This window comes from Micromesistius poutassou (genome assembly GCF_964030765.1).
Source record: "Micromesistius poutassou genome assembly, chromosome: 14".
NCBI classification, from domain to species: domain Eukaryota; kingdom Metazoa; phylum Chordata; class Actinopteri; order Gadiformes; family Gadidae; genus Micromesistius; species Micromesistius poutassou.
This window is the reverse complement of record NC_140284.1, coordinates 19,129,077-19,155,402: the sequence shown is the minus strand read 5'-3', so window position 1 is coordinate 19,155,402 and position 26,326 is coordinate 19,129,077. Positions and strand designations below refer to the sequence as shown.

At 45.9% G+C, this 26,326-nt stretch overlaps 2 protein-coding genes across 3 annotated transcripts; one reads left to right on the top strand and one right to left on the bottom strand.

Moving 5' to 3' along the window:
• Positions 1-8,504: 8,504 nt before the first annotated feature.
• Positions 8,505-19,612, bottom strand: stam2 (signal transducing adaptor molecule (SH3 domain and ITAM motif) 2). Of its 2 annotated transcripts, none has more exons than XM_084478542.1 (15): positions 19,596-19,612; positions 19,299-19,473; positions 18,182-18,266; positions 17,945-18,020; positions 17,348-17,443; positions 17,100-17,246; positions 15,614-15,680; positions 14,944-15,136; positions 14,402-14,496; positions 14,199-14,281; positions 12,837-12,924; positions 12,697-12,751; positions 12,009-12,162; positions 10,966-11,117; positions 8,505-10,712 (listed from the first exon to the last, which is right to left on the bottom strand). In XM_084478542.1, the coding sequence occupies exons 2-15, from the start codon at positions 19,336-19,338 to the stop codon at positions 10,517-10,519; spliced, it is 1,527 nt and encodes a 508-aa protein (XP_084334668.1). In that variant the 5' UTR covers positions 19,339-19,473; positions 19,596-19,612; the 3' UTR covers positions 8,505-10,516. The 2 variants fall into 2 exon arrangements, with proteins under 2 accessions (XP_084334668.1, XP_084334667.1); XM_084478541.1 differs by having other exon boundaries at positions 8,506-10,715; positions 19,596-19,611.
• Positions 19,613-20,354: 742 nt separating this feature from the next.
• On the top strand, positions 20,355-25,939 carry hacd2 (3-hydroxyacyl-CoA dehydratase 2). The gene is made up of 7 exons (XM_084478543.1): positions 20,355-20,517; positions 21,338-21,455; positions 21,981-21,999; positions 22,403-22,491; positions 23,305-23,426; positions 24,632-24,810; positions 25,170-25,939. Exons 1-7 carry the CDS (start codon positions 20,393-20,395, stop codon positions 25,250-25,252), a joined length of 735 nt encoding a protein of 244 aa, XP_084334669.1. The 5' UTR covers positions 20,355-20,392; the 3' UTR covers positions 25,253-25,939.
• The last annotated feature ends 387 nt before the right edge of the window (positions 25,940-26,326 follow it).

The following is a 26,326-nucleotide window of genomic DNA, read 5'->3' as shown; positions in this document are numbered from 1 at the left end:
CTTCAAATCCATGCAGGTACAAGTTATCATACATGGAGGAGCCCTAGTCGTACATGGAGGAGCACTAGTCCAGGGGCGTCCAGGTGATCAGCGATGGACCGCTTTCACAGACGGAGAGAGAGAGAGAGAGCGAGGGGGCAGCCGAGGTGCTCTGTGTGGGCTCGTAGAGGCAATCAGGCAAGGGGGAACGGCAGCCCTCTCCCCTCTTCCATCCACATGAAGGTAAGACGGCAGCAAAACACAAGACCCCACACACACGGCCGACGCCAGGTGATGAGCAGGAGACCAGCAGCAGCAGCAGCAAGCAAACAAAATAAATGATACCCCAAAAAAAATTGGATGGAGCCCTGTTGTATTTCCTGGCGGCAAATTGTATATTATCTCTTAGGAAGCCTTGCGAGTATTGGTTCCCATTATACGGCAGCCCGCTTGTCTCCAGAGGCTGAACAGACCTGGCATTTTATCTGCCTTCCAAGCACACAGCACTGGAAGCCCATCCCTCCTCCCCTCCTCTCTCCAGCCCTGGCTGATGACAGAGGAGGGATGCTGCTCTCTGATTGGCTGAGCCGATGCTCCAGTCAGCAGCCTCCGCTGGCTGTGTGAATAAGACAGAGGCGATGACACAAGCAAAGAGAGCACGAGAGAGAGAGAGATAGAGGAAGGGAGAGGGAGAGGTGTTCCAATTTAATTTTCTCCTCAATTTCATTTTCAGTTACAGTTGTGTGATACTGTGTGTGTGTCTGTGTGTGTGTGTGTGCGTGTATGTGTGCATGTGTTTGTGTGCTGCGTGTGTTTGTGTGTGTGTGTGTGTGTGTGTGTGTGTGTGTGTGCATTCGTGCGTGTGTGTGCACTGCGTATGTTTCTGTGTATGCATTTCTGTGTGTGTGTGTGTGTGTGTGTGTGTGTTCATTCTGTCATACATTTCCACCACTCAGCATCCTGTCACAGGTGGGTGACTGATACATCCAGTAGGGGGCGTCACCCACTGGCCGGATGGCACAATTCACCGCTGGCTCAGTTACAACCGCCGGGGTCTGTGTGATCAGACCTTAACCCAACACACATGTGGGCCGGAACTAGAAAGGCCCATCTGCCTCACGGGCATTAGAATAGCTCCCTGCCGTTGGAGGGAACACACCATCAGATGGAGGTCTGCAATTCGTCAAGTAACCCTGGGCTGGGCCTGGTTCTATAGAACAGTGTTATTATAACTCTGGTGCTGGGCCTGGTTCTATAGAACCGTGTTATTATATACAGACAGTAGGTTGGATCACGTCCTTGAGGAGCATGCCTGAGCTCTACCTGCTTCTAAATGACTTCATGTGTCTGAATGTACTGTATGTTTTTCACAACAATGAAAAAAGGGTTTGTAGAACGAAAATAGGTGACGTTAAGGGAGTCTACAGATTCGTTATAGGACCACGTGCTAAATGGGTCCATAGAGCAGATAAAAGATTAGGTTGTTGAGAAATGAATTGCATTATTGTTGGATTGTATGAGGAAATGTTTTCCCATGCACTAGTCATATAATACACCTTAGAAGCCTTGCCTTCTATGGTGATGATCGTAACGATAAGTAAGGACAACAGCAATGGGGCAAAATAAAACAATAATCTTCTGACAAAAATAAAATCAAATAAAAATAACCAATAGGTCAAATAATGGGCCAAAATAAATAAAATAAATAGCAAATTAAGTGATATTTATTACATTACCAGTTTGTTGAAATAACGTTCACAGATAACAATTGCGGTTCCTTTTCCACAGACATCGTAGTGCAGCAGTGCCCTCTGGTGTTCAGCTTAGGTACAGGATGACCACCTGCTGTTAATGAAGGGCATCTATTGATACCGGGCCGTCTGCTCCCACACTAGCCTTTGGCAGTAGTGGGCGTGTTTCCTAAAACTCTCAGACGCTAGTCTGGCATGAAAAAAGAAAAAGAAAGAATAAGGAAAAAGCAAGAAAGCCTACTGCCTACAGAGAGCCCTACCAATGTCCTAACAGTTCCCACTTTCATGTCAGACTAAATATAAAATTAAGTCTGACATCATGAATATGAGAAAAGGGTCCTTAGGTTTGAGGTGGGCTGGCTAATACAAATTCATATGACAATTTGATGGATTCAGATCTCTCCCTTTAGTTGGCAGTTATTGACCAGGCAAGCGTGAGATAAACATCTGAACGCTACACCCAGCAACTTTACTACCCACAGTCCAACATCTGATTTGATGCAAATGATGTAATATTGAGTGCTTATATCTGAAACACCATATCCCTAAACTGGCGCTGTCAACACGTCATTCAGTGAGTGCTGCTCAGCTTTTCATCTTCTTTCATCTTCTAGCCAATCACAATCGTACTTCTAATCACGTCCTCCCGGCACGCCCAGGTGATAACCTGAAGCCTCGACCGGGGATCTGTTAACAGAGGATGAGGTCATCTTCAGGCCAGGCCTTTGTTTGTGTCCGTCTGCCAGGACAGTGGGAGAGAGAGGACAGAGAGCCTCTCTGCTCCCACCGCGCCCTGGAAGTCTCTCGTCACTTCAGTCTGTTATCCTCCTTTTCCTTTGATCGGCTTGTACTCCGGCTTTGGAAAAAGTAATGTTAATAGTACTGATCAGTAATTGTTGAATACTGGTATGGTTTTTCATTAATATTGCCGTTATGGGCATCGTGTTTTTTGTATTTATGTTATTATTGGATGTATTACACAGCGAACGGGGGTGTATAGGATGTAGGGCTGTTTTTGTAGGCTTCAGTGGTGGATTTATTCCTGAGGGCCAACATCTGCCAACCCTCCTCCCATCACTCAGAAGAAAGGTCAGGGGTCAGGGGTCATTCTGACCCATTTGGTCATTCAGTAATCAAGCGAGAGCAGCCAACATCTGTCTGCAGCTGTGGCGACACGTGGTTGAGCTACAGACCCAGCTATGCAGACCCATCTTGATTTGCTAAAAGCGTTTTTTCAGTCTCTCTTTGGTCTCTCTTCTGTCACTTTTTATGTCCGTCTGTCCATCAATCTGCATGATGAGATCGTGCATACGATTCAGCTCTGCCCTCAAGTAAAGCATAGAATACACTGAGAAATTACTTCAAATTCAAAGCTTTGTCAATGTTGTTTGTTCAGAATGTTAAGTCATGGGTTGTCTTGCCTGTAAATGTTTATGGACTGTTGCGTTGGTGAGGATTTCCCCGGACAAGTTATCCATGGTCTGAGCAGTCAGATCTGAATAAAATAAAACACATGCTTTCTCAAAGCCCTTGGGCTATCTGTCAATGTCCTCACCTGGAGAGACACACACACACACACACACACACACACATTAATGCATACAGACTCAAATTTTCTTGTCAATCTCTCTCTTGTATTTCGTTGGTTCTGACCGTGCAACAATGAGGTCATGCTGACTCTGACTTTGACGGTTTGTCAAGCTCAACCCATCCCATAATATTGATTCAATCTGCCCGGAGAAAATAAGACCTCTCTTCCTTCCACATCCCTGGTCACTACAGTAGAATATTATGAACAACATAGACTAATCAGTCATTAAGCGTTTTGAGGTCATTGGAGTAGATAGTAGTAGTAGTAGTTTAGCCATTACAGACATCTATGTGTATATATAAATAGGAGGACATTTTCTTTAATATCCAAGTTGTCCGATGTTGGCTTTTAATATCAAAGCTTTGCATCAATAATTCCCAATATCATCCTGGTGATTGATATCCTACATCAGTATTCTTATTGGTGTTTCCGTAGTGAACATAAAAGCAGTAATCCATCAGAGCGATAACATGCCTCTATGACTCATCTTAGTATTTGCAATTAACACCTCCCTGCTGCTTGTTAGCGACCTGCCAATCAACCCGGTTTTCACGGCCCCTCTCTCAGTACAGGGGCTGTTACCATGGAAATGTGAAAGTGTGCCCCCACAAGTTACTCTTTCTTTCCTTCCTCCCCTGTTCATTGAATCCTCATTAAAACCACAATTATCATTACATAAAAGTCCCCCCCCCCCCCCACTGTGCGCAGTCCACAGTCCACAGTCTCATTTCTTAATAAGCAAAGTCGACGGGGTAAACACACGCGCTGCGTGGCTGAGACACAGCGTGGTGACGGCCGCCTTTGAGCACACAGGCTCCCATCGGCTCCCACCCCAACCTGACCTCGTCTGGGTCCTGCGTGTCACACTATTAGGCTGAGTCCTTTCTGAGACTCCGGCCACACCACCTCAGTGGGACTAGTAGTAAGAACAAATAGTGTTCTTATGCATCACTAATATTACAAATAGTAATATTAGTGATGCATTTTATTGCAGTCGCTTTCCAAGGGACATGGGTACAATTAATTGTGTAACCTATGAAAGCGCACTCCCCTGCACACGAATCTTGAGTAAGGCAACCTCCACCCACCTCCCACTGGCCTAACACTCCACCCCACCACACAATGGACTGCCCCACATTATACGGAGAGTAGGAAGCCTGTTAGGATGCAAATTATTGATGCCATATAATCTAGTTCTTGACAGCAGACTGTTGAAGGAATAATGTATCATGCCTTAAAACCACAGCTCTCACACACACATGAGCACGCACACACACACACACACACACACACACACACACACACACACACACACACACACACACACACACACACACACTTATAGACACAACAGACATCATACGTGTTGAACCACAAACAGCCTTGGCTTCATTTTGTCTGTTGTGACATTAAAACCACAGTGTGTGTTAAAATGTGCTTCTAGTCACCCATCACGTGGGGGTTGTGTTGGTGGTGGTGGTAATGAGAGAGAGGGTGGGGGAGGGGGGTGTGACAAAGGACAATGAGAGGAGAGAGAGAGCGAGAGAGAGCGTAAGATGGAGGGGACACTAGTTAAGGGCAGAAGGTAGGCGATAACAGGAGCTCCCGTGGTGGCATGGCGACAGTTCCCTTGGTAACTTTGTGAGCGTTCAAGCGAGTCTCACACAAGAGGCTAATCCCCGCTACAGAAGAGACACTCCATCCACAGGAAGGAAACCCATTTGAAGTGCTATCGCACAGAGGCAAGGGGGGTGTGTGCGCATATGTGCGGAAGTGCGTGCCTGCGTCTGTGTGTGTATGTGCGAGCATGTGTGTGTACATGTGCGCCTGTGTGTTCTCGGTCATGTATGTGTGTGTGCTCGTGCATGTGTGTGCATGCGTGTGTGTGTGTGTGTGTGTGTGTATGCATGTGTATGTGTGTGTGTGTGTGTGTGTGCCCGTACATGTGTATGTGTGTGCATGTGTGTGTACATGCTCATGTATGTGCGTGTGTGCTCGTGAGCGTGCTCGTGTGCGCGCGTGTTGACAGAGATGGAGGGGGTCCTATTAGGCATATTGTGCCTGCGCTATTCTAACCCCTCAGATATGAATTATACATGAGCTGGCGGTGGGCTTCATAAGCAGCAGGGCCGCGCTGTACAAGCAATGGTCAAAAGAATCCATGCTATAGTACACCGTTTAGTTTGTTTTACAGGGCGTTCTTAACAACCGGGTAAATCAGGGTTTAGAAATTCACCTTGAATGACCCTCTCTGATGATAAGGGAAGGGGAATCATTGAAGATAACGCTAAACTTGTACACTCAACCGTCTGTCCTCCAGTGATAACAAATGTAATATAAGCCTAATGTTTTTTCACCGGCAAATCCAGCTCCAGGCTTTTTGCTCTAAGCGTTAGAGAGGAAGCTACATCTCCATGTGGTTTTATAACCCTTCCTTAACCCTAATCCTGAAATATGCCCTTAAAGAATAAACGGTAGATTGATTCTTACTACACTTCTCTCCCTCCAACCGGGGCCACGGTACCTTCTAGCATCGCGGCACCAAGGTCATGTCCTCTTCGGTTTTTTGTCTTCGTGTCCTCCTTCAGTTTTAATTCACAAAACCCAAATCCCTGCTTAATCCTCCAACACCACCACCACCACCAGCCCCTTTCTCCAGTTCTCTTGACCTCTTTGTCGCCTCCGTCGGTCTGGCTCATCAGCGTTCAGTCTAAGCGGGAGGGCGAGGGAACGGGGCGAACGCATGGGAGTGTCTCAAGATGGCTGCCGGCGGCGGCGCAGGTATCTCACCTGTCTGAGGATGAAGCTGGTGGAGGTGGTGCTGCCGTCGGACCTCTTCAGACGGCTCCGTCGGGAGTAGGTCCCCCGGTTCGCCTGACGGAGGAAAACAGAATCACACACCCCAGTCAACGAACGCTGCTCTCTGAACGCTAGAGAGGGAGTCACACAGGAACAGGAAAGATACCGTTGTTTTCGTGATCTGGGACGGGGTTGACGTTGAGGTTCTCCCTCATTAATCATGTGCCAGTAGGCCTACGCAGTGTCTACGCACACTTCCTGTGGTTACACCCTTGCAGCCCGGCAGTAGATGAGGGATGGAGGAGGCTCTCTCCCAGTACGCCTGTGGTCCACTGAGATGACCTCGTTATAATAAGTCGATCTGTTTGAACAGCGATGAAGTGCAGTGGCGTGACCGCATGTCCTGCTGTGACTGGAATAAATCCCTCCGAGGATTAGAGGGTCTTTCTGGATCCATTTTTACACGCATGTGCCTATTTGGTGTATTGTGTGTAGAACTGTATTGTGATAGGGAACACATTTATTTTTCTTATTTTTTAAGGGTGCATAGCCTATTGTAGATGAGTAGAAGATGGTTGAGTCACACAAAGTTCGTTTGCAAAAAAATCTCTTGCCATCACTCGTCTTGGTCTGGCAAAAAACGATCTAGAAATGTTCGGTAAACAACGCTGTAACTGCATTATTGACTGAGTTACAACAATCGTTATATGGATTTATTTTGTGCAGGGAACTCACTCGGAATCATTCAAATATGGTCTATTTAAAAACGAGTAGTTCCATCTAAGGCGTTAAATAATTGAGCAGCCCATTTCGTTTCTATCAAATTGTGTAGACCGGGCGGCCCGTTGATTAATTACATCTAATAGGGTCATTAGGAACGGGCCACCAAAATCCATCCAGTCTTTTCCAATAATGTTTTCCTTGTGTAAATATGCAGTATAATCCCCGTTTCAAGCAAAATGAGAAACAACAACACGAATAAGGCATGGTTCAAAAAACTATAAACTTGTAGGTCAATGTCAAGCAGAGAATAACATTGACACCATTGTTTAATGTTATGTCATTCACATTATACAGTATGTTGTTATCTGTTATGCTTTGGCAATGTGAAAAACAAATGTTCCTTTCAAACCAATAAAGCAATTGAATTTAACTTAAATTGTCACATTTGCTCATTTCATCCGTACAGCGTTTCGCACCTGGAAGACGGGTTTCTGGGGTCCCTCGGCGATGCCCTGACGGGTGTAGATGTGACGGGACATCTCGGCCAATTCATCGGTCCAAGGGGGCGGCTGCCGCTCCGTCCCGGTCCACTGGAACTGCTGCTGCTGCCCCTGCGGCGGACAGTGGACTGTTTGCTCCAGCTTGGCAGCGGGGGATGCTTCACTTGTCTTCTGCAGAGAGATCTACTGTACACCGTGACCGTGGCTGGGAGCTCTCCCCGCGGTCGCTCTGCAGAGGTCTGGGATGTTGCGTTATGATTTGAAACGGGACAGCGGCAGCACTTCTACCGACGAGCGCAGCGCTGACTGTACGGTTTGTGACGTGCAGGTCACCCGCCGCGAGCGACACAGCTGTCGTGCACGCGCTCCGAACTCGCTCCCGCTCGGCTGTATTGACGGACGCGGTCTCCCCTCACTGCGCCAGCACGACCCAGTCGTTTTGTGTTGGACCTTTCTTGGCATTTGCGCAGCTTTTCATGAGCCGTGGCATGCAGATGTGGCTAAACAATCTCTTTAAAAGAAATGCATGGCCTACATTAGTATAGCTAATATGCGATTACCAGGCACACTACTACTACTTGTATTATAATACTATAGAATATTTATATATTTATCTGGGCCTAGGGGATATCAGTCTATTTTAAACTCTGACAGTTTATTCAGCAAATGCCCTCCAAAGGTAGCAGCATATTTACTATCTCAACAGGCCCGTGTTGTTCGTCCTGGTCTGATTGATCGGCCTGTGACGTGTTTCCAGTGAGTGAAGGGTCATGAATAAACCATCCCCGGTCTCCAGGGCAACGCGGGGAGCAGGTGAGCCGACCAAAGTGGTCGCGTGGCGGGCAGCCTCCCAGCAGGTGGGGACAGAGAAGTGGGAAGACGTAACCGGAAGCTTTATTTCAAAAATAATAATAATACCGGAAATGGATCCAAACCATAATTGAGTTCTGATTCAATTAACGGTTTTTTAAGAGGTGTGCCTAACCTGTAAATCAATGTCTTTCTTCATTCGATCATGATGCAAGTACTGAACAGGTTTGAGTCTCTGCAGTTATACCAACGACTCACACAATCCAATCCAGTTTTACTGTTAAAATCCACACAAACAAAACCTTGTATATTATAAATTATGCTCACGTGTGAAGCTTGACATCCTTTATTAACCACGTGTTTAAGGCTAATGTAATTTATACCAAAATACAAAAGAGGGCCACACAGACCTATTTGAACACAGGTCTTTTTTTATATTTCAAAGATGTTTAGTTTGCTGTGTTACAAAAGGTTCTTTAAACATTATGGATAATGAATTTTCTTGCCCCGAATATATTAAATATAGGCATCTACAACTCTAGATATACAGCAGCTTCCTATACAGAAGTAATTTTTCCAAAAAGGTTTTTGTGTGTGTGTCTGTGATGTTCTGATTTCTACATAAAACAAGGCATCCAGTGGTACATAAATGTTGTTTACAAAGTTAAGGTGCAATGCTGATGTGGAGAAACCCAGATATCTTACAACTAATATACAACGCTTTTAACATCAGGCAAGTCAAGAAATGTGGACCCAGCACAAAAAAAATTAAGAAAACGGTAAATCTTAAGATTTCAACTACACAGACGTCATGAACCTCAAGCAATTTTATACTAAAGTTAGTATTATGCAAATTGTTTGCACTATGCCTGGCAATCACAAAGAGAGAGAGACAAAGATAACTATAGTACATTCTCAAAATAACTGCCTATAATGTACCAGTAGATAAACAAATTAAAATACAAGGGGATGTCATTTACAAGAGTTAATATGAATGGAACAGACGCGAAGCAATACAATAGCTTGCATAATAAACTCGTATAATAAACAAACGACGGGAAAACCAGAACCAAACTTCATGAACTCAGAATGGTTGCACTGAATGTGACAGAAACCCAATGTTATAAAGATGGCAAGCAGGATTGGACTTAATCATCATAAATAGACTTCTAACTTGGAAACACATACGCAGGAGGGTTAAAGAGGCATTATCTCAACGACTTCATTATCACGATGATTCAGGGACTAGAAGGCGGTTTAGGCCCAAACCAATCGGTCATTAAAAAAAAAAAAAAATGCACCAGTGTTCGGGATGAGTTTCCCTCACGGCACACACGGATATATAAATAAAATTGTGAGGAAGAGAGAGATAAGTAAAGGACTCTTCCATGTCCATTGAGCAACTGAAAAATGGTGGTTCACAAGCCAAGAGTGAAATTAGTTCACGACATGTATGTTACATCATTCAGAACCTGAACAGCTAAATTGACAAACGTTTGTGAATTAAAGCTTTTAAATAGTAACCAAACCAATCTACCTCTACCAATCTTCCGCCAGAAATGCTCCCTGCAGTACCGATGTTTCACCAGAGAGGGTGCTGCTGCTGCTGCTGTTCCCCAGGTATTCATTTCAGGGTTTGGATACTCTTGTTGTACACTTTGGATAAGTGTACAACCTGGATGCGCTGGCACCCTCTCAAAAACACACTTTAATCGAATTGGAGTCAACAAAGTGCTCTCAAAAGCAAAAACATCTCCTCCTCTTTGGGCAGATAATAAGTGAAACATGAATCCTGACTGAAGGGACTAAAGTAGGCGTCTTCCTCCTGACCAAAGACGAACCGATTCACAGGTGCAGAGGTCCATTCCTAGAAGGGTGTGCTGCGTGAGGAGGGTCGTTCCCTCGCTCTCTTGGCTCTCTGCCGACAGGTAAAGGGACACACATGGAAGCAGCGCGGTACTTTGGACCATAAAACCACCGCCGCTCCGCCGCCAAGAGGATGGGGGCGGGGTCCCATTACAGATTCTAGAAACATTGTAGAGCCGGGTAACCGCACGCCGCCATCACCACCACCACCACCACCACCACCACCACCACCACCAGCAGCAGGAAGGATTAGTGCAGCGATGAAGCAGAGTTGGGAGAAGGGAGCAGACCTGCACGGTGTCCGGATTCATCCGGAGACGCAACGATCGAACAGAAAACTAACTTTAAAAGAACCGCTTGAACTCTTTATGAGACAGTCCAAATTTAAAAAAAAACTCACTCCGAGTGATTGAAACGTTTGATATACACACATATATATATACATATATATATATATGTATATTTGGGTCAGGTGATCTCTGAAGGCAGGTGAGGCTTTACAGGAGCGGCTGCTGGTAGAACGCCGGCTGCTGCTGCTGCTGCTGGGCTTGGTGGGAGGGAGCCGTCATTGGATAGGAGCCTGGAGGCATGTTGGCGTTGGCGTTCTGATAGGCTGACATGTCCATGGCCCCGCCCATCTGGGCCATGTAGGGCGCTCCGGCGGCGTGGCTCATGTAGGGAGCGTTCACAGCGCTGCTGTGAAGAGGATGAATCCACAGTGAGCCCAAAGTAAGACTGACCAACTGCTCTGTTCTTTGGGGAGACTAGTAAAGCATTTTGTCTCAAAGCAATACCCATGAAACCAAAAAATACAAAAAATTCCGAAATCTATAATAAAATCATTAAAAGCCATCTCAATAAAATAAACAACCTTGATGCATATCAAAGTCAATGCAAGGTCATTCACTGTACTGGACAGTTTGAGCTGAAAAGGTGAACCTCCTACCTCATGTAGGGGGGCTGCCCGTGCTGCGTGTTGGGGGGCATGGAGTGCAGAGGTCCGGGCTGGTCGCTGGGCAGGCTGTAGCCCTGGGGGGGCGGCGGACCCTGAGGGACCCCGGGAGCCATGTAGGGGACCCCTGCCTGGCCCGGGTAACCCTACACACCCCGGGAGAGGAGCAGGGCGTTAACTTCTTACACCACTATTCTTAAATGGAGTTTCTTCAGTGCGAGGAGGGGGGCAGACTGCATAATGCGACAATTCAACAGAACAGCGACGCGACGCGTGAGAGTGAAGGTAACCCTAATGAAACAACAGAGACCACGCCATCTGTGAGGAGCCGGCGTTCTCCAGTCTCTCTGTGTGGAACCGAAGCCCTTCGGTTTCGCAGCGCTAGGGAAAAAACTGAAAATAGGTTGTTGTGAAGGGTAAATGAATCAGGGAGCAGCAGCGCACTGGGCGCAGTGGGACTGTCGGCCTACGTCTCTGGGGAGACTCAATGACGTCATCGCCGGGCAAAACAGCACCGCCAACACAATCCACCGACTCGACCCAAGGGGAGGGGAGGGAGAGATAGCACACAAAGGAAAGAGAGAGAGGAAGAGGAATGGGGTTAGGGTAGGCTAGTCATTTGCGTGAGGAAAGATGGGGAGGGGGGGGAAGGGGCAGACGGTAAACTTTAGTGTCCCCAACACTTTGGGTATTAGCGCACACAAAACAAAGGCTTTAATCAAAGGCCGGGTCAACAGGTCTTAAGGGACGAAAAAGGGAATAATTATCGACCTCAGTAACACGGCCGACTGCTGGTAGAACCTGTGGGTGACTGAGAAAGTGCCCGTCCAGCCTCCATGTTTTGTTGTGTTTATCTAATCATACATTGATAATGTATGATTATGTGATTATGATAATGTATGACTACCCTGGCATTGAGGCCAGGGTAGAATGTCCTTATAAAATAAGGACCTGCGGAAAAAGTATAAGAGTGCAAATCTTGGGGGGGGGGTGAGAGGTCATTTGGATGTGGGTGCTAAGACGTGTTTCTGTCCCACCTGCATGGCCATGGCGGGGGCCTGGGCGGGGTAGCCGGCCTGGGCCTGCATCTTGCTGTAGGTGGAGTAGAAGGGGGCCTCGTTCATCAGTGTGTTGTACAGCTCCAGAGCCTCCAGCACCTTCACGTTCAGCTCCGACAGCTCCGAGTGCTTTCTGCGGAGAGAGCAAAAATAGAACGAGTGTTTCGTTTTTCTTTTTTTGCCGGCTTTTCTTTAGTTCATAAAGACTACGCCACTTTTACCAGACAGTTAAAATAAACCAGTTTGGACCTTGGAGCCAATATCAGAAGACCGGGAGAGATTATTTCTGTTAGGACTTTAAAAAAAAAATAAAGGCTCTGGACATAACCGTTGAATTGTAGTGTACTTTCAATGTGTGAGATTATGTGTTCTCCGGTCTTCGTGAACCAATTTCATTCACCGATACGGTGCCTAAAAAAAAAAAAAGGGCTCTCCTATTTCATTCAGAAATAATGGAGCGTGGAGCTTGGAGCTTATGCTTTCATCGTGTAAGGTTTGTGATCCAATGCAGCAAAGTAAAGAAAAACACCAAAATAAATACAGACCAAGACCACATCACTGAAATGAACGTTTCTGTACAGCAGACGGGAGGGAGAGGGAGTCACGCTCACACACGGTCTAAGGGACAACACACCCCTCTGTGGGGCAGCTAAGGAGCCACAGATACCTGTCGATCTCTTCCAGCTGATCGTCGATCATTGGGTTCATCTGCTCGCACGCCCCTGTGGAAAAAAGATAAGAGGAATTAAATCATAAAACGGGGCATGAATGGGATAGAGAAGTGGGGCACAGAGCAGCTCCTCCTACCCTCGAGCTGGACCAGCTCACTGCCGTCAGGGGAGCCATCGGCCGGGTCGGTGTTCTGCAGCAGGGACAGGGTCTGGTCCATCTTACCCTGGAGAGAGAGAGAGAGAGAGACCCAAAGAGAGAGTGAGAGAGAGACCCGGAGAGAGAGAGAGACCCAAAGAGAGAGTGAGAGAGAGACCCGGAGAGAGAGAGAGAGAGACCCAAAGAGAGAGAGAGAGAGAGAGAGAGAGAGACCCAAAGAGAGAGTGAGAGAGAGACCCGGAGAGAGAGAGAGAGAGACCCAAAGAGAGAGAGAGAGAGAGAGAGAGAGAGACCCAAAGAGAGAGTGAGAGAGAGACCCAAAGAGAGAGAGAGAGAGAGAGAGAGAGAGAGAGAGAGAGAGACCCAAAGAGAGAGTGAGAGAGAGACCCAAAGAGAGAGAGAGAGAGAGAGAGAGAGAGAGAGAGAGAGACCCAAAGAGAGAGTGAGAGAGAGACCCAAAGAGAGAGAGAGAGAGAGAGAGAGAGAGAGAGAGAGAGAGAGAGACCCAAAGAGAGAGTGAGAGAGAGACCCAAAGAGAGAGAGAGAGAGAGACCCAAAGAGAGAGTGAGAGAGAGAGACCCAAAGAGAGAGAGAGAGAGAGACCCAAAGAGAGAGAGAGAGAGACCCAAAGAGAGAGAGAGAGAGAGACCCAAAGAGAGAGAGAGAGAGAGACCCAAAGAGAGAGAGAGAGAGAGAGAGAGAGAGAGAGAGAGAGAGAGAGAGAGAGAGAGAGAGAGAGAGAGAGAGAGAGAGAGAGAGAGACCCAAAGAGAGAGTGAGAGACCCAAAGAGAGAGAGAGAGAGAGACCCAAAGAGAGAGAGAGAGAGAGAGACCCAAGAGAGAGAGAGAGAGAGAGAGAGACCCAAAGAGAGAGAGAGAGAGAGACCCAAAGAGAGAGAGAGAGAGAGAGACCCAAAGAGAGAGAGACCCGGAGAGAGAGAGAGAGAGAGACCAAGAGGGAGGGACAAAAAGAGAACGGGAGACAGAGAGAGAGAGAAAGAAAAGAAAGAAGGACCAGGAGAAAGCGAGAGACACAGTCAGATCGGCCAAGACAAAGTGAGAATGATAGAGAGAGAGAGCGAGAGACCGAGAGAGAGAGTGAAAGAGAGAGAAAGCCCCAAAGCCATAATAAACAAATGGCCTCAGAAAACCGTTGTGACGGTAATGGCTTTGTTGTTCAGGATCATTAGCGCCGCACTGTGAACGACTGGAGTACGGCCGGAGCGTGATGCTTAGCAGCAAATTAACCAAGGGAAGCTTTTTAAAACTCAGGGATAGTGAAATCCAAGCCTCTGGGCCGGGCGGCGCCAGGCCCCTGCGGGGCCCCCGAGGGCCGGCTACCTCGTCGATGAACACCGGCTCGGGCTCCACTCGGGCCTCCAGGCTGCTCTCCTCGGGGCTGGCGGCCTTCTCCACGTACACCACTGCAGAGGGGACAGGGGGGGCTGGGTGAGCGGCACTAATCTGTCCTAGTTCGAGGGCCACCGCTGCGTTGGGCTCGCTTCCCCGCGGCCGAAAGGAGGACGGCTCCGGAGAAGACCTACCGGGCTCCGGCTCCGCGTTCAGGTTGTTGGTGACAAAGTTGGAGGGAAAGAGTCCCATCCCTCTGTGGTTCTCCCCCTTCCACCAGTTGGGGTCGCTAGGGGGCACATCCAGTCACGACACAGAGAGAAAAGAGATGTTATCTCTTACATGAATACATCGTTTCCACCGGCTCCATCTAGTGATTTCCCCTTTTCTCAAACTGAAAGTGGGTCAGCAAAACAAAGGGCAAAAACTCATCGCTGAAATCCCCTGCAGACCCTCCTCATTCTAACCCAGCCATGTGGGTCTGTAGTCCTACGTGGCCCTCCTCATTCTGACCCAGCCATGTGGGTCTGTAGTCCTACGTGGCCCTCCTCATTCTAACCCAGCCATGTGGGTCTGTAGTCCTACGTGGCCCTCCTCATTCTAACCCAGCCATGTGGGTCTATAGTCCTACGTGGCCCTCCTCATTCTGACCCAGCCATGTGGGTCTGTAGTCTGGTCCCCCGTCCTCCCAGGGTCGTGAGGCGGTGGGGGGCACAGGGCGGGGCGCGGCCCCTACCTGTCGTCCAGCACCAGGATGAGCTCGCCGGTGATGAAGGTCAGCTCGTTGTCCTCGGCCGCCTCAAAGTCGTAGAGCGCGCGCACCTTCCGGACCTCCCGCGGGGCGACGCCGTTGGGGGCGCCGGGGAGGGAGGAGTCGACCGCCAGGGGCCGGGCGTCGGCCTTCTGCTCCTGCAGCGAGAGCTCGATGGCTGAAAGGTGAGCGGAGGAGGTGACCCAGGGAGTGGGAGCATGGGTTTAATAATTTAATGCATTTAGAATTTAATTTAAATTGTAAAGACACATTTGCAAAAGTGGCAACATTTAATTTTCTTTGCCTCTTAAATATTTTTCTTAATTTAAGTCTTGAATGCTGTTGATCCCATTTGTAGTACAGGAGGAAGATATCATGGCTTTACAAGAGATTGGTAAACACTTTATCTTCTATTCAATATTTCGCATTTCCCTCACAGTATTGATAAGTTTAATCTTATCTGACCTACAATGTACAGCTTTAGTTTACACAAAGACCAAAGTGAGGAACGACATACACGCCTGCCCATCCATGACCATTGCCTGCTTATTACATTTCACATGTGCAACATCATAGCTGCTAGACCGTGGTTTTAACCTGATCTGTTTAATGAAACGTAGAGGGTCTGCTGCTACAGCTAACAGTGCAGCCTTACCTTTAGCCAGGTCGTCATCATCACACGGTTTGCTCACTGCAGGTGTGTTGACCTTTGCACTGGACCCCTGTTGAGAAGGCCGACCAATAGGAGGTGTAGAGAGGATTAAGATAAGCAGGTGAGTTACACACTGGTAGTGAATGCCATGCCCCCCATAGTGGATGCTATGATGTGGTCACCAGAGAGAGGCTGCAGGTTGTATGTGCTTAAGCAGCCTTTTGACTGTGTGTGTGTGTGTGTGTGTGTGTGTGTGTGTGTGTGTGTGTGTGTGTGTGTGTGTGTGTGTGTATATATATATATATATATATATAAATAAAATGACTTGAGGGATGATTTGAAAGAATTGAGGAGAAAACTTGTTTCTTGTGACATTTGTAAGGGCTGAATTATTTCGGTCCTCAAACCTAGTCAGTTTTGTTAGATTTGCATATTTTGTTGAGGATAATAATGGCCATACCACAACAGACAATGGCCATTTTTAACCCCTTTTTTGTAACCCTAACAGGTTTACAATAATATTCCCGTCAATGATTACAAATGTGTGTCTAATCTTTCAAAAGCTCCCACCTAAATAAATAACTAGTTATGACAACGTTCAACACGACAGAAACAGTAACAGCGGATGTAGTTCAGTCTCTGTAAAACATGAGCAGTCGTTGACTTAACACACAAACACACAAACACAATGTGTTACACAACACTGAGTGACAGAGATATGAAACGGAGGCCAGAGAGTGACAACATCTCTGCTAGTTGGCCATCGACAGAGGCCATCCTGTTCTCTCTACAGAGACGTCTTATAGAGACGTATGCCTGGAACCATGCGGGAAAATACAAGATATTCCAGTGAGGCTCTTCCTTGAAAAGAGAGATTTCTGGAGTCCCATAACTTTATGGACAACGGGCACATTACACTGAGACAGTTTGACATCTGCGGCTGGTGGTCAGGATGACACAACATCAAGTGTATGGAGGATATAAGAGCGGCTGACTGGCTGATAAATGAACACAAACACCAGCAGACGTCAGGATGCTTCTACAATATCCACCCCTTGGACACTGAGAACCTTCTTAGCAATCCAGGAAATGGATTGCTAAGAATTGCAAGATGAATGTGTGGGAATTCCCTCCTGTGGTTCCAGGCACGTGTGTGCGTGAGAGAGAGAGAGAGAGAGAGAGAGAGAGAGAGAGAGAGAGAGAGAGAGAGAGAGAGAGAGAGAGAGAGAGAGAGAGAGAGAGAGAGAGAGAGAGAGAGAGAGAGAGAGAGAGAGAGAGAGAGAGAGTGTGTGTGTGTGTGTGTGTGTGTGAGAGTGTGTGTGTGAGTGAGTGAGAGTGAGTGAGTGAGTGAGTGAGTGAGTGAGTGAGTGAGTGAGTGAGTGAGTGAGTGAGTGAGTGAGTGAGTGAGTGAGTGAGTGAGTGAGTGAGTGAGTGAGTGTGTGTGTGTGTGCGTGTGTGTGAGAGTGCGTGCGTGTGTGCGAGTGCGTACCTGTGAGCCTGCAGCAGGGAAGCCCACCCCGTCCTCCTTCAGGGTCTTTATGGTGGCGCTCATGAGGCTGAGCTGGGGATCCTTCTGGAAGGCCTCAGCCCATTCTGTCATCAGAGCCTTGAGCTTCTCGCACACCTTTGGGTTAGCCTGCAGATAAGTCCGGAAAAGCACTTTTGAGTTTCTTTGTTTTTTCTTTATTTTGTTGGTATATGAATCTTTTGTTATTTTTCATTAAAATACTTCCATACCCTACTCAGCACATTCCGTGCTTCGCTGGTGAATTCTCTTGAGCAGATTTCTAAGTGGAATATTTTTCCACTATTTGCCACGCAGGCCCCCAGCAACTGCAAAAATAAATAAATATATACACACACACACACACACACACACACACACATACACACACACACACACACACACACTCCAATCGGTTACTTGACCGTGGATCAGCAATTGTTAACTGCATTTGAATGTAGTCGGGTTGTTGCATTATAAGGATATTAGGTGTTTGATTGCATTGATCGTTTTCAGTTAATGACACTAATGGTGTAACAGAAAATGTGACAAACTAAAAGAGCACATGACCCAGTGCCTATCCTACTAGACCTAGTGTGTCACATGCTGCCAACTCACTGTGAGTCACACCGAATACCTGACAGTCTAAAGAAAAATGTTGAAACTGAATATGACAAAGTCTGTATGGATCAACAGGAATACAATGACAATAGCAATCACAACAGGGTTTTAGCAGTTTATGATTGCTTGGCCACAACAAGGTTCATTGACCATGTCTGAAGGATATGGTATGAAAACGTCAGCATGTACTTTAAACACATCAAACTCACCGTGAGAGCCTGCATGGCAACATGAGGCACCTTGTGGTTGACTCTTTTCATAATCGCTCTGAGGCAGTCTTTTGCGCTGAAAAAGATGACAAACAACATGAAATAGAGGCCCTTTTTTAACCCCATAAATTAAACAAACCATCTGGACTTTTTGGCAGGGACAGCAGTGGAACGTTTGGTGGTTGCGAGCAAACAAGGCTGTTGTTATTAAAAAGGGAGTGCTATGTCACAGCTTACCCATTGGGTGTCGTTCCAACCCTATCGCATATGTCCATGATGACAGCCCAGTCATCTGCTGTGTTGTTTTCATGCGTTGCCTTTTCTGTAAATTAATCCCACAGGGGAAACATATGGGCAGTTATTGAGACGTATTGATTGACTATGCCAGTGTTTACGAAATGTAGTACATATAATTGACTGATAATGTAAATGAGCATAATGTCTTTCAGCTTGATCTCCAAGAGCACATATTCAGACGTTGATTTAGAAATATTTAACCCCATATATAATATACTAAATGGTCTAGTTTATGATGAAAACGAAACATGTTGCTAAAATGAGTAAAAGCGCAACTGGGCATACAATGGCATCATGGGTTGACGATTTTAAGAGACAACGGACGTCACTGACCGACCATTATTTGCATAATTACAAGTAGACTTTTTTCGAATGCAAACCATAATGTAATTACTGGAAGAGATAACCGGTGAAATGTTACACGGTGAACTAAGGTAGGGAATAGGGGACAATCTGATGGCTGGAAGGCCACACCTCACTAATAAAATTAAGTGTACTAGGTTACTACAGCGTACTATATAGTACAATGGCTGTCTACCCTACACGTTATGTTACGTGAATAACGTGTTCATAACCATGAAGCTGTACCCTCGTCCCTGACAGCAGGACCTCCACATGAGGTTTGTTGTGTTCACCAGTAAAAGATGTGTCGTTGTCAAACTGTGTGTTTGTAAGTTGTTGGTAAAGCGTCCCGATGTGTAAGTATTAACCAGACGTTGAACCGAGCGACACACGTATCAGGCTGGACCCACCAGTAACAACACGTCGTGTTGTGTTGTTGTGTTGTTGTGTTGCTGTGTTGTGTTGTTGTGTTGCTGTGTTGTGTTGCTGTGTTGTGTTGCTGTGTTGTGTTGTGTTGTCGTGTTGTTGCTGTGTTGTGTTGTCGTGTTGTTGTGTTGTTGTGTTGCGTTGCTGTGGTGTCGTGTTGTTGTTGTGTTGTGTTGTTGTGGTCACGGTGTCACGATGTGAGTGGTCAGAGGCATGCTAACTCGGGAGCTAGCTGGACCTCGGCCCTCCGCTACGGAAACCCCGAAGAGTCGAGAGATGGATCACTTACCGACATCTTGGTCGAACGGGTTTTGGGCGAACAGCGGCATGTCGACGACACGGAGCGAGGAGACTTAGAGTCTGAAGTAGAGGCTGGACTGCGAGGCGACGTCCTCCCGATCCATCCACCGACCAGTTGCTCTTCCGTAAGTAAGCTCCCAGACCGCCTGACGACAAATGGACCACTGTGAACATAAATATAATAACATAAACACACCGAGATAACACACGTAACGTTTACGTAGTACATCACATTCAAGATCAACATAATCCATCCGTTTTACATTTTATACGTAATAGTACTCACCTCAATTAAAGTTCGGCGCAGTGCCCACGTCTACGTGTGATAAATATAGTAGCGCTCTCTAGCGGCCAACGCGTTGAACTGCACCCACAGAGGCGTCAGTGTTGATATTTTCTAATGATATTTACTGAGAATCTGTGCGTTTCATCAGCAGGGATTTCAACTTAAGGTTATTTAGTTCAACATTACATTGTTTATTTACCGAAGATTTCTAAACCAAATATTTCACATGTATTTCCATTTGCAAGTAGGACAACTCTATAATTTGACTCAAATACTTATTTTGTGTCGTTACACTACTTTTGTTAATAGTTAATAATAGTTGTATAGTGTACAATGCACAAGATCAGAAAGCAACCAACAACTGTGTCATCAATACATATCTATATTTTATTTAAAGGTTAGTGTAACTACCTTGGATTTGTATGGATAGATAGACATACTAAATTGTAGCCTATGTATTGTAAGATTAAAATGTATTGCAAGTATTTAAAATATTAACAAAATAACAGGGGTATCTTCACCTCTACGTCAGTCATTCATAGTCAGCTACTATTTTCCCATGACTGGTAATAATCAATACAAATAATATAATTGATGAATAACAATAATAATCAAAACATTGAACGCCTCAATATCTTTTTGTTGACTGTTGCGCCTCCATAAGAAGGGGCGAGTCCACTAGGGGGCGCCCGTCACGGAGATTTCCCCATTTCGTCTCAGGCCTTGTGTCTCTCATTTCCTGGTCTTGAAACGACACAGGATCCGTGACAGAACTGTGGGGATCAGACGTTGCGATCATGTCGGCACCTGCCACGGGACCCAGCAAAACGATCCACGGTGATGCTGCACCCAAGAAAAAGAGGGGACCGGGTGCGCTGGCCACGGCGTACCTCGTCATCTACAACGTTGTAATGACAGCAGGGTAGGTGGCCGGTTAGTGTCTGCTGTGCTGCTTAACTGTAATGCCTGTGTACGCTTTGCATTGAGCTGAGTAATAGCCTGTAGCGGAATGAATGGTGGCGGTGGTACTGGTAAATCTCTCGCCTGCTGTCAAATCTAATGGTGCCAGATTTGCATGTTCATCTGTACGACTTTTACTGTGAAATGTGCATAGATAGTAACTAAGGATGAACATGTGGTATTGCGAACTTCAAGGATGTCATGTAGACCCACGGCCTACACCGTGGTAGATGCATCGTATTCTCGACAAAAAGGCTTTAGATTAGACTTAAAGTCTCTTTTTCAATAAAAGGACAAAAACAAGGCAAGCCTCTGACTATTTAACATGCAGGATGTGGCGTATTTGCAGTATTTGGACCATTGCGAAACATTTGGGTCGCTGTTGTTTGGTGACTTTCGCAACCAGTTGGGTCACATTGTGTCGCTTCTTTCGGGAGACATTGCGCATGCATTGGAAGTGTGCAGAGGCATTGGAAGACGGGGTTTCCATTTAAATAGTTGTTGCATGTGAGACTTTACCGAGAGGGCAGGCTTGAATTCCTGTTCCGCTGCCCCCCATGCATTAACCAACACCCAGTATCACTTGGAAAACTGGTTTCACTGACGTTTGAACGTGTTGTTTGCATTTGTTTTTTATGTTAATTTATTTCTCTTTGATAAATCCATTACCAATCATTAATATAATATATTAACAAGTATTAACACACAATATATACTATAACGTATTTATATGATCCTATTCATAAAGTAATGGTGTGTGTGTGTGTTTTCTCCACCTCTAGGTGGCTGGTGATTGCTGTGGGCCTGGTCCGAGCCTACCTGGCCAGAGGCAGCTACCATGGCCTCTACTATTCCATAGAGAAGCCACTGAAGTTCTTCCAGACGGGGGCTGTTCTGGAGGTAATAACAGCCTCCTCCTCCTCCCAGTCACTGGGTCAAAGTGTATCAAACCGTTGAAGTAAACTGACCTTGTCCTTATCTGGCTCTGGTATGCACAGTATAGTGGACCGCTATTCGAGCCATATAGTTATGGCTAGACTCTGGTAACCGTTGTACTTCTTTGGAAGTATTAACCAGTGGACCACTGTATTACTTTGTCATACACTTATACATTAACACACACTTGCGTGCATTGCAGAGGGTGTGTCTAATGGACAGTATCCAGACAACACATATAAGAGGAGTATCTAGTTTAGCATAGAACTCCATTATTTCCATTCACCCTCCGATTTCTATTTGCTTAATGAACATTCTGGGATTTGGCATAGCGTGGAAAATTTTATGGAAATGTTCTATTAATGGTCTTTTAGCACTACATTTTTACATACATACATACATACTATATGGAATACATTCCATATTGTCCAGGTTTTTATGCTGGTTTTCCAAAACCATATTTAATACTTATTTTTTCTTTCTTTACAGATAGTGCACTGTGCTGCAGGTAATTGCCCTCTTACCTTCTCATCATGGCCATTTACTTGGCTATAAAAGCTTTAACGAAAACGTGCATGTTGTTGACTCGTATGATTTTATAGCCCATTCTCTTCATGATCTTTTAGATAACTTGCTAGTTGACCTAGCTTTAGCCAGCTCAGCTCCAGTGGGGTGGAGGTGGTGATGGAGGAGGTCACCACCTCCTCTTCTTCACTCTCCACTCACACAGCCATTAGCTTTAGCTGGCTGACCTGTCACACAGCTAAGGGCTTCGACGTGGCTGTTCACTCACTCACCACTCAAGATTTTCTTCCCTTCTTTTACATTCTATACTCATATATTCACTGCATTGATTTTCACCCGTAGAGAGAGCGGTTGTTTGAGGGTCTGTCTTGTCTCCTGTGTTCCAGGCATCGTACCGTCGTCTCTGGTTCTGACGGGCTTTCAGGTCCTGTCCCGCGTCTTCCTCACCTGGGCTGTGACTCACAGCGTCCGAGAGGTGAGATAGGCTGCCCTCACTGTGGCTCATGAAACGCAACAAATGTTTTATTGCCTCTAAATACATATGATTAGCATCAAATATGATTGAGTATAATGTGATGTCACGTATTTATATGATGGCAAGTGAGATGAAGTTGAGCCAGTCAGAATCAGCAGGATCAAAGGCCTAATCATTGATGTCCAGGCGCTTTGATTTAGCGTTTGGTTACACTTAACCAAAAAGTATCAAATATGATGTATGACAAATCAGTGTACATAAGATTTCAGTGTCACGAGTGATGAAGAAATGTTATTTGCCCTGTTAATAGACCGGAGAAGAGTGATGGTGTAAGCAAAGTAAGGTATCATTGCTCAAGCACGTTCCTCTCTTAAGAGCTTGGTAGTGAAATTGAGATGGAGGAATAACAACGGCATCTTTTTCAAGTGTCTACTTCTTTACCTGCATGGTCAAATGCTCAAGTGTGTGTGTGTGTGTGTGTGTGTGTGTGTGTGTGTGTGTGTGTGTGTGTGTGTGTGTGTGTGTGTGTGTGTGTGTGTGTGTGTGTGTGTGTGTGTGTGTGTGTGTCTGGCATGTGTTCTGCATTAGTATTTGCATCCTGAATAACATCTTGGCGTCTCCAAAACAAAAGCTATGTTGTTCTCTGTGCCTTGAGTGTGATCTGGCCGACTGGCATCTAAATGGAACCCAGCAGTTCTCCATCGACCGGTTCCTTTTGCAAACTAACCCCAGCTCTCTCTCCCCCCTCCTGGTCCCCCTCCAAACCGTCTTTGTCATGCTGTCGTGTGCCCTTGCTTCCATGTTGGGCTTCAGGTGCAGAGTGAGGACAGCGTGCTGCTGTTCGTCACAGCCTGGACGGTGACGGAGATCATCCGCTACTCCTTCTACACCTTCAGCCTGCTCAACCACCTGCCCTACCTCATCAAGTGGGCCAGGTAAGACGGGGGGAGACCCTCACACGCATGGTGCAGGACGTCATCAGTCCCTCCAGGACGTGATTGCAACCATTCACGTAACTTGGAGCAAGCGTCCTGTGAAATCAGGCAATTCTGATCAATGCATTTCCCTGTTTATGAACGTTACGAATATGCCTCTTAAATTGTCAATAATTTAATTCTTGCTGGACAAAAAACGTATGATTTGAGTGTAGAGTATATATTATCATCGCGATAATTACAGCAATTTTCACTCATTCTCACGAAAAAAACATGACAAATAAATGCCTGCCAAATCCTGGAGTGACAGTATAATATAGTCATTGTCTTGAAGCCTGAAGGCAAGACGAATAAATACATCTAAAAATGGACAAACGACAAGATTTTCCATGTTACTGATTTGCTGTCTGCAATCTGGTGTGGTTCTTTCTCAGTGTAGCCATTCCAAAGAACTGTTATTTTGCAATCTCCATCGTTAAGTCATCTTCAGTCCTCCCTTAATGGGTTTTTTATATATATGTTTTTCACCCTCATCGACAACCACGGCAACGGTCCTCGTGTGACGCACTCTCAGTGGGCAGGCTGAGGGAGGGGAGGGGGGTCTGCTGTGGTTGCTATGAAACAAATGACTATTGTTCGTCCTCCACGTCTCCGACATCGGGAGACAGATGTGTTATTGTCAGCGCTGCAAGGTTCTCTTCTCCATTAACGCCGCCGTGATGATTAGCCCTGCGTAGGCCGCAGCTTTTGCGGGGCACGTTTTCGTTGTTTGTTGGTTATAATCGCTGCCTTGTCTTCTGATTCGTCGCCTCACACGAAACCGTTGGTTTAAACGGTTTGGACGTTAGGGACAGGGGTGATGATCAGGCAGTTGATGACATTATAACGTATGATGATTCACCATTTCCGATGAGAGAATGGGCTAGTATTGGCGAACATAAACTCAACCAGCACTGGTAAACTGCAATAAAATCAACACCATGTAGCATTGCCACTGTAGAAGTACACTTCTTTTAAATCCTCTTTTGAAAGCTCCATCCTCTTGCGCGAATGAGGTTCTGTTCAGTAGACTATCTCTGTAAAGAAACTGAGCTAGTCCTCTTTCTAACATGAAGAGACTGCTGGATCCAGGAGGAGGTTCAAACCAATGACTTTTTAAATTAGCGGTGGAGCCCCCTAACCCCCAGAAACTCCTGACACCCTAGGTACACCTTTTTCATCGTGCTGTATCCCATGGGCGTGAGCGGGGAGCTGCTGACCATCTACGCTGCGCTGCCCTACGTGCAGAAGACGGGCCTGTACTCCATCACGCTGCCCAACAAGTACAACTTCTCCTTCGACTACTACAGCTTCCTCATCCTGGCCATGGTCTCCTACATTCCTCGTGAGTGGCCCTGCAGCGCACACACAGACACACACAAACGCACACACACTCTCTGAACGCTTTGACCACATACGTTGATGCTGGGGCCGGAGTATGTCGAGTGGTTTGTGTGCGAAAGTGTTCCCACAGTAGAATATGTCCAAATCTAGAATATATCCATAGATATTTCGTGGTTGCTTTTGGGTGCATATCTCAGCTTCATATTCATAGAGAAAGACAGTTAATGAAAATGTGGCCATTTTCAGTTTTTCCTTATGTTGACACCTAGGGTTGGACATGTGAGCCTAATCACAATGGGATGGTTTTCAAATGCAAAGTGATGTAACTTCTAAAGCGGGTATGTTCCTCTCTTCCTCTAGTCTTTCCCCAGTTGTACTTCCACATGCTGCGCCAGAGGAAGAAAGTTCTAGGCCACGCGGAGGACTACAGCAAAACGGAGTAGGCTGGCGCACTGAACTGTCAACGATCAACGGGAAGCGGGAACGCGGCATCAAAAATAAACATTGCAAAAAAACAGAAGAGACAATGCAAAGCCCAACAGAAACCGGTCCTGGAATTCTAATTTGAATCCAACATTCAATTTAGTTCGATATAACGCTCTTTTCTCTTTCTTTTTTTAACCTTTTCTTTGTAAATGTTCTGCCTCACATTCTTCACACACTTGTTCACGTTCAGGTAGGAGGGACTTTAGTACCTTTTCTAGTTTAGTTTTTAATTTTCTAAAGTATTGCTGTCACGTTGTTTATTCGGAAAGATGGCCGACGTAGAGAACCTATGTGCCGTGATCACACACCGAGCAAACAGCTTCCTGGTGAGCAGTGAGTAGCATCACACCGCTGAACGCTATGCCACAACGAACGCACTGATGGGAGCAGTAGTCTCTTCTCTTGTAGCACAGATATATAGATTCCTCCACCTATACCTAACAAAGCCTATTTAGTTATTTAGGAAGTAGCAGTTTATGATATATACGAGTTATCCACATCCAGGACATGGGACTTTTTATAGCGTTGTATGATATATGTTCCAACAGGCTTGTTAAGATGCTACCAAGTCATTTAATTTATTCCTTGCATAAGGTTTTTTGATTACATTCCTTGATTAGTTTAATAAAACCTCTTCTCGTTTTTGTGCTTGCATGAGTTTCTTTTTTTCCGTACTAGAAGAGGTAATGATTTGGGCTGTGGAAGGGGAACTATATTCACATCTGCCCAGGATTCTGTTGCGATGTAGCGTTGCTGTTGATGTGTTTTGTGTAACAGATCCTGTCGAGCTGTGTAGGGCTGTCAGTCGTTTGTTTGGGTGGTGTGACCTTATGTTTTCTCGTTGATAAGATAACCTCGTTTTTAAGGTTTTGTTTTAATGTACATTTACCGAGCAACCTCATTTAACTACAACAAAGCTTTAAACATGCTCATGTATTTTAATACTAGTACTTTTGACAAAGGGCCGCCTTTCTTCTTGGAAAACTTTCTCTTTCTTTGTATTTGTATTTATATAATGGTCAGTGATTAAG

Bases quoted from the DNA above. Each gene is read 5' to 3' on its own strand.
- stam2 (XM_084478541.1), bottom strand. From the start codon at position 19,338: ATGCCGCTGTTCGCCCAAAACCCGTTCGACCAAGATGTCG. The intron at 14,497-14,943 runs GTAGGGGCCGCG...TGTGCCCCCTAG, and splicing joins ATCCTGGTGCTGGACGACAG to CGACCCCAACTGGTGGAAGG. The intron at 12,925-14,198 runs GTAGCCGGCCCT...CTCTCTCTCCAG, and splicing joins AGCCGGTGTTCATCGACGAG to GGTAAGATGGACCAGACCCT.
- hacd2 (XM_084478543.1), top strand. From the start codon at position 20,393: ATGTCGGCACCTGCCACGGGACCCAGCAAAACGATCCACGGTGATGCT. The intron at 20,518-21,337 runs GTAGGTGGCCGG...CTCCACCTCTAG, and splicing joins AACGTTGTAATGACAGCAGG to GTGGCTGGTGATTGCTGTGG. The intron at 22,492-23,304 runs GTGAGATAGGCT...GTTGGGCTTCAG, and splicing joins TGACTCACAGCGTCCGAGAG to GTGCAGAGTGAGGACAGCGT.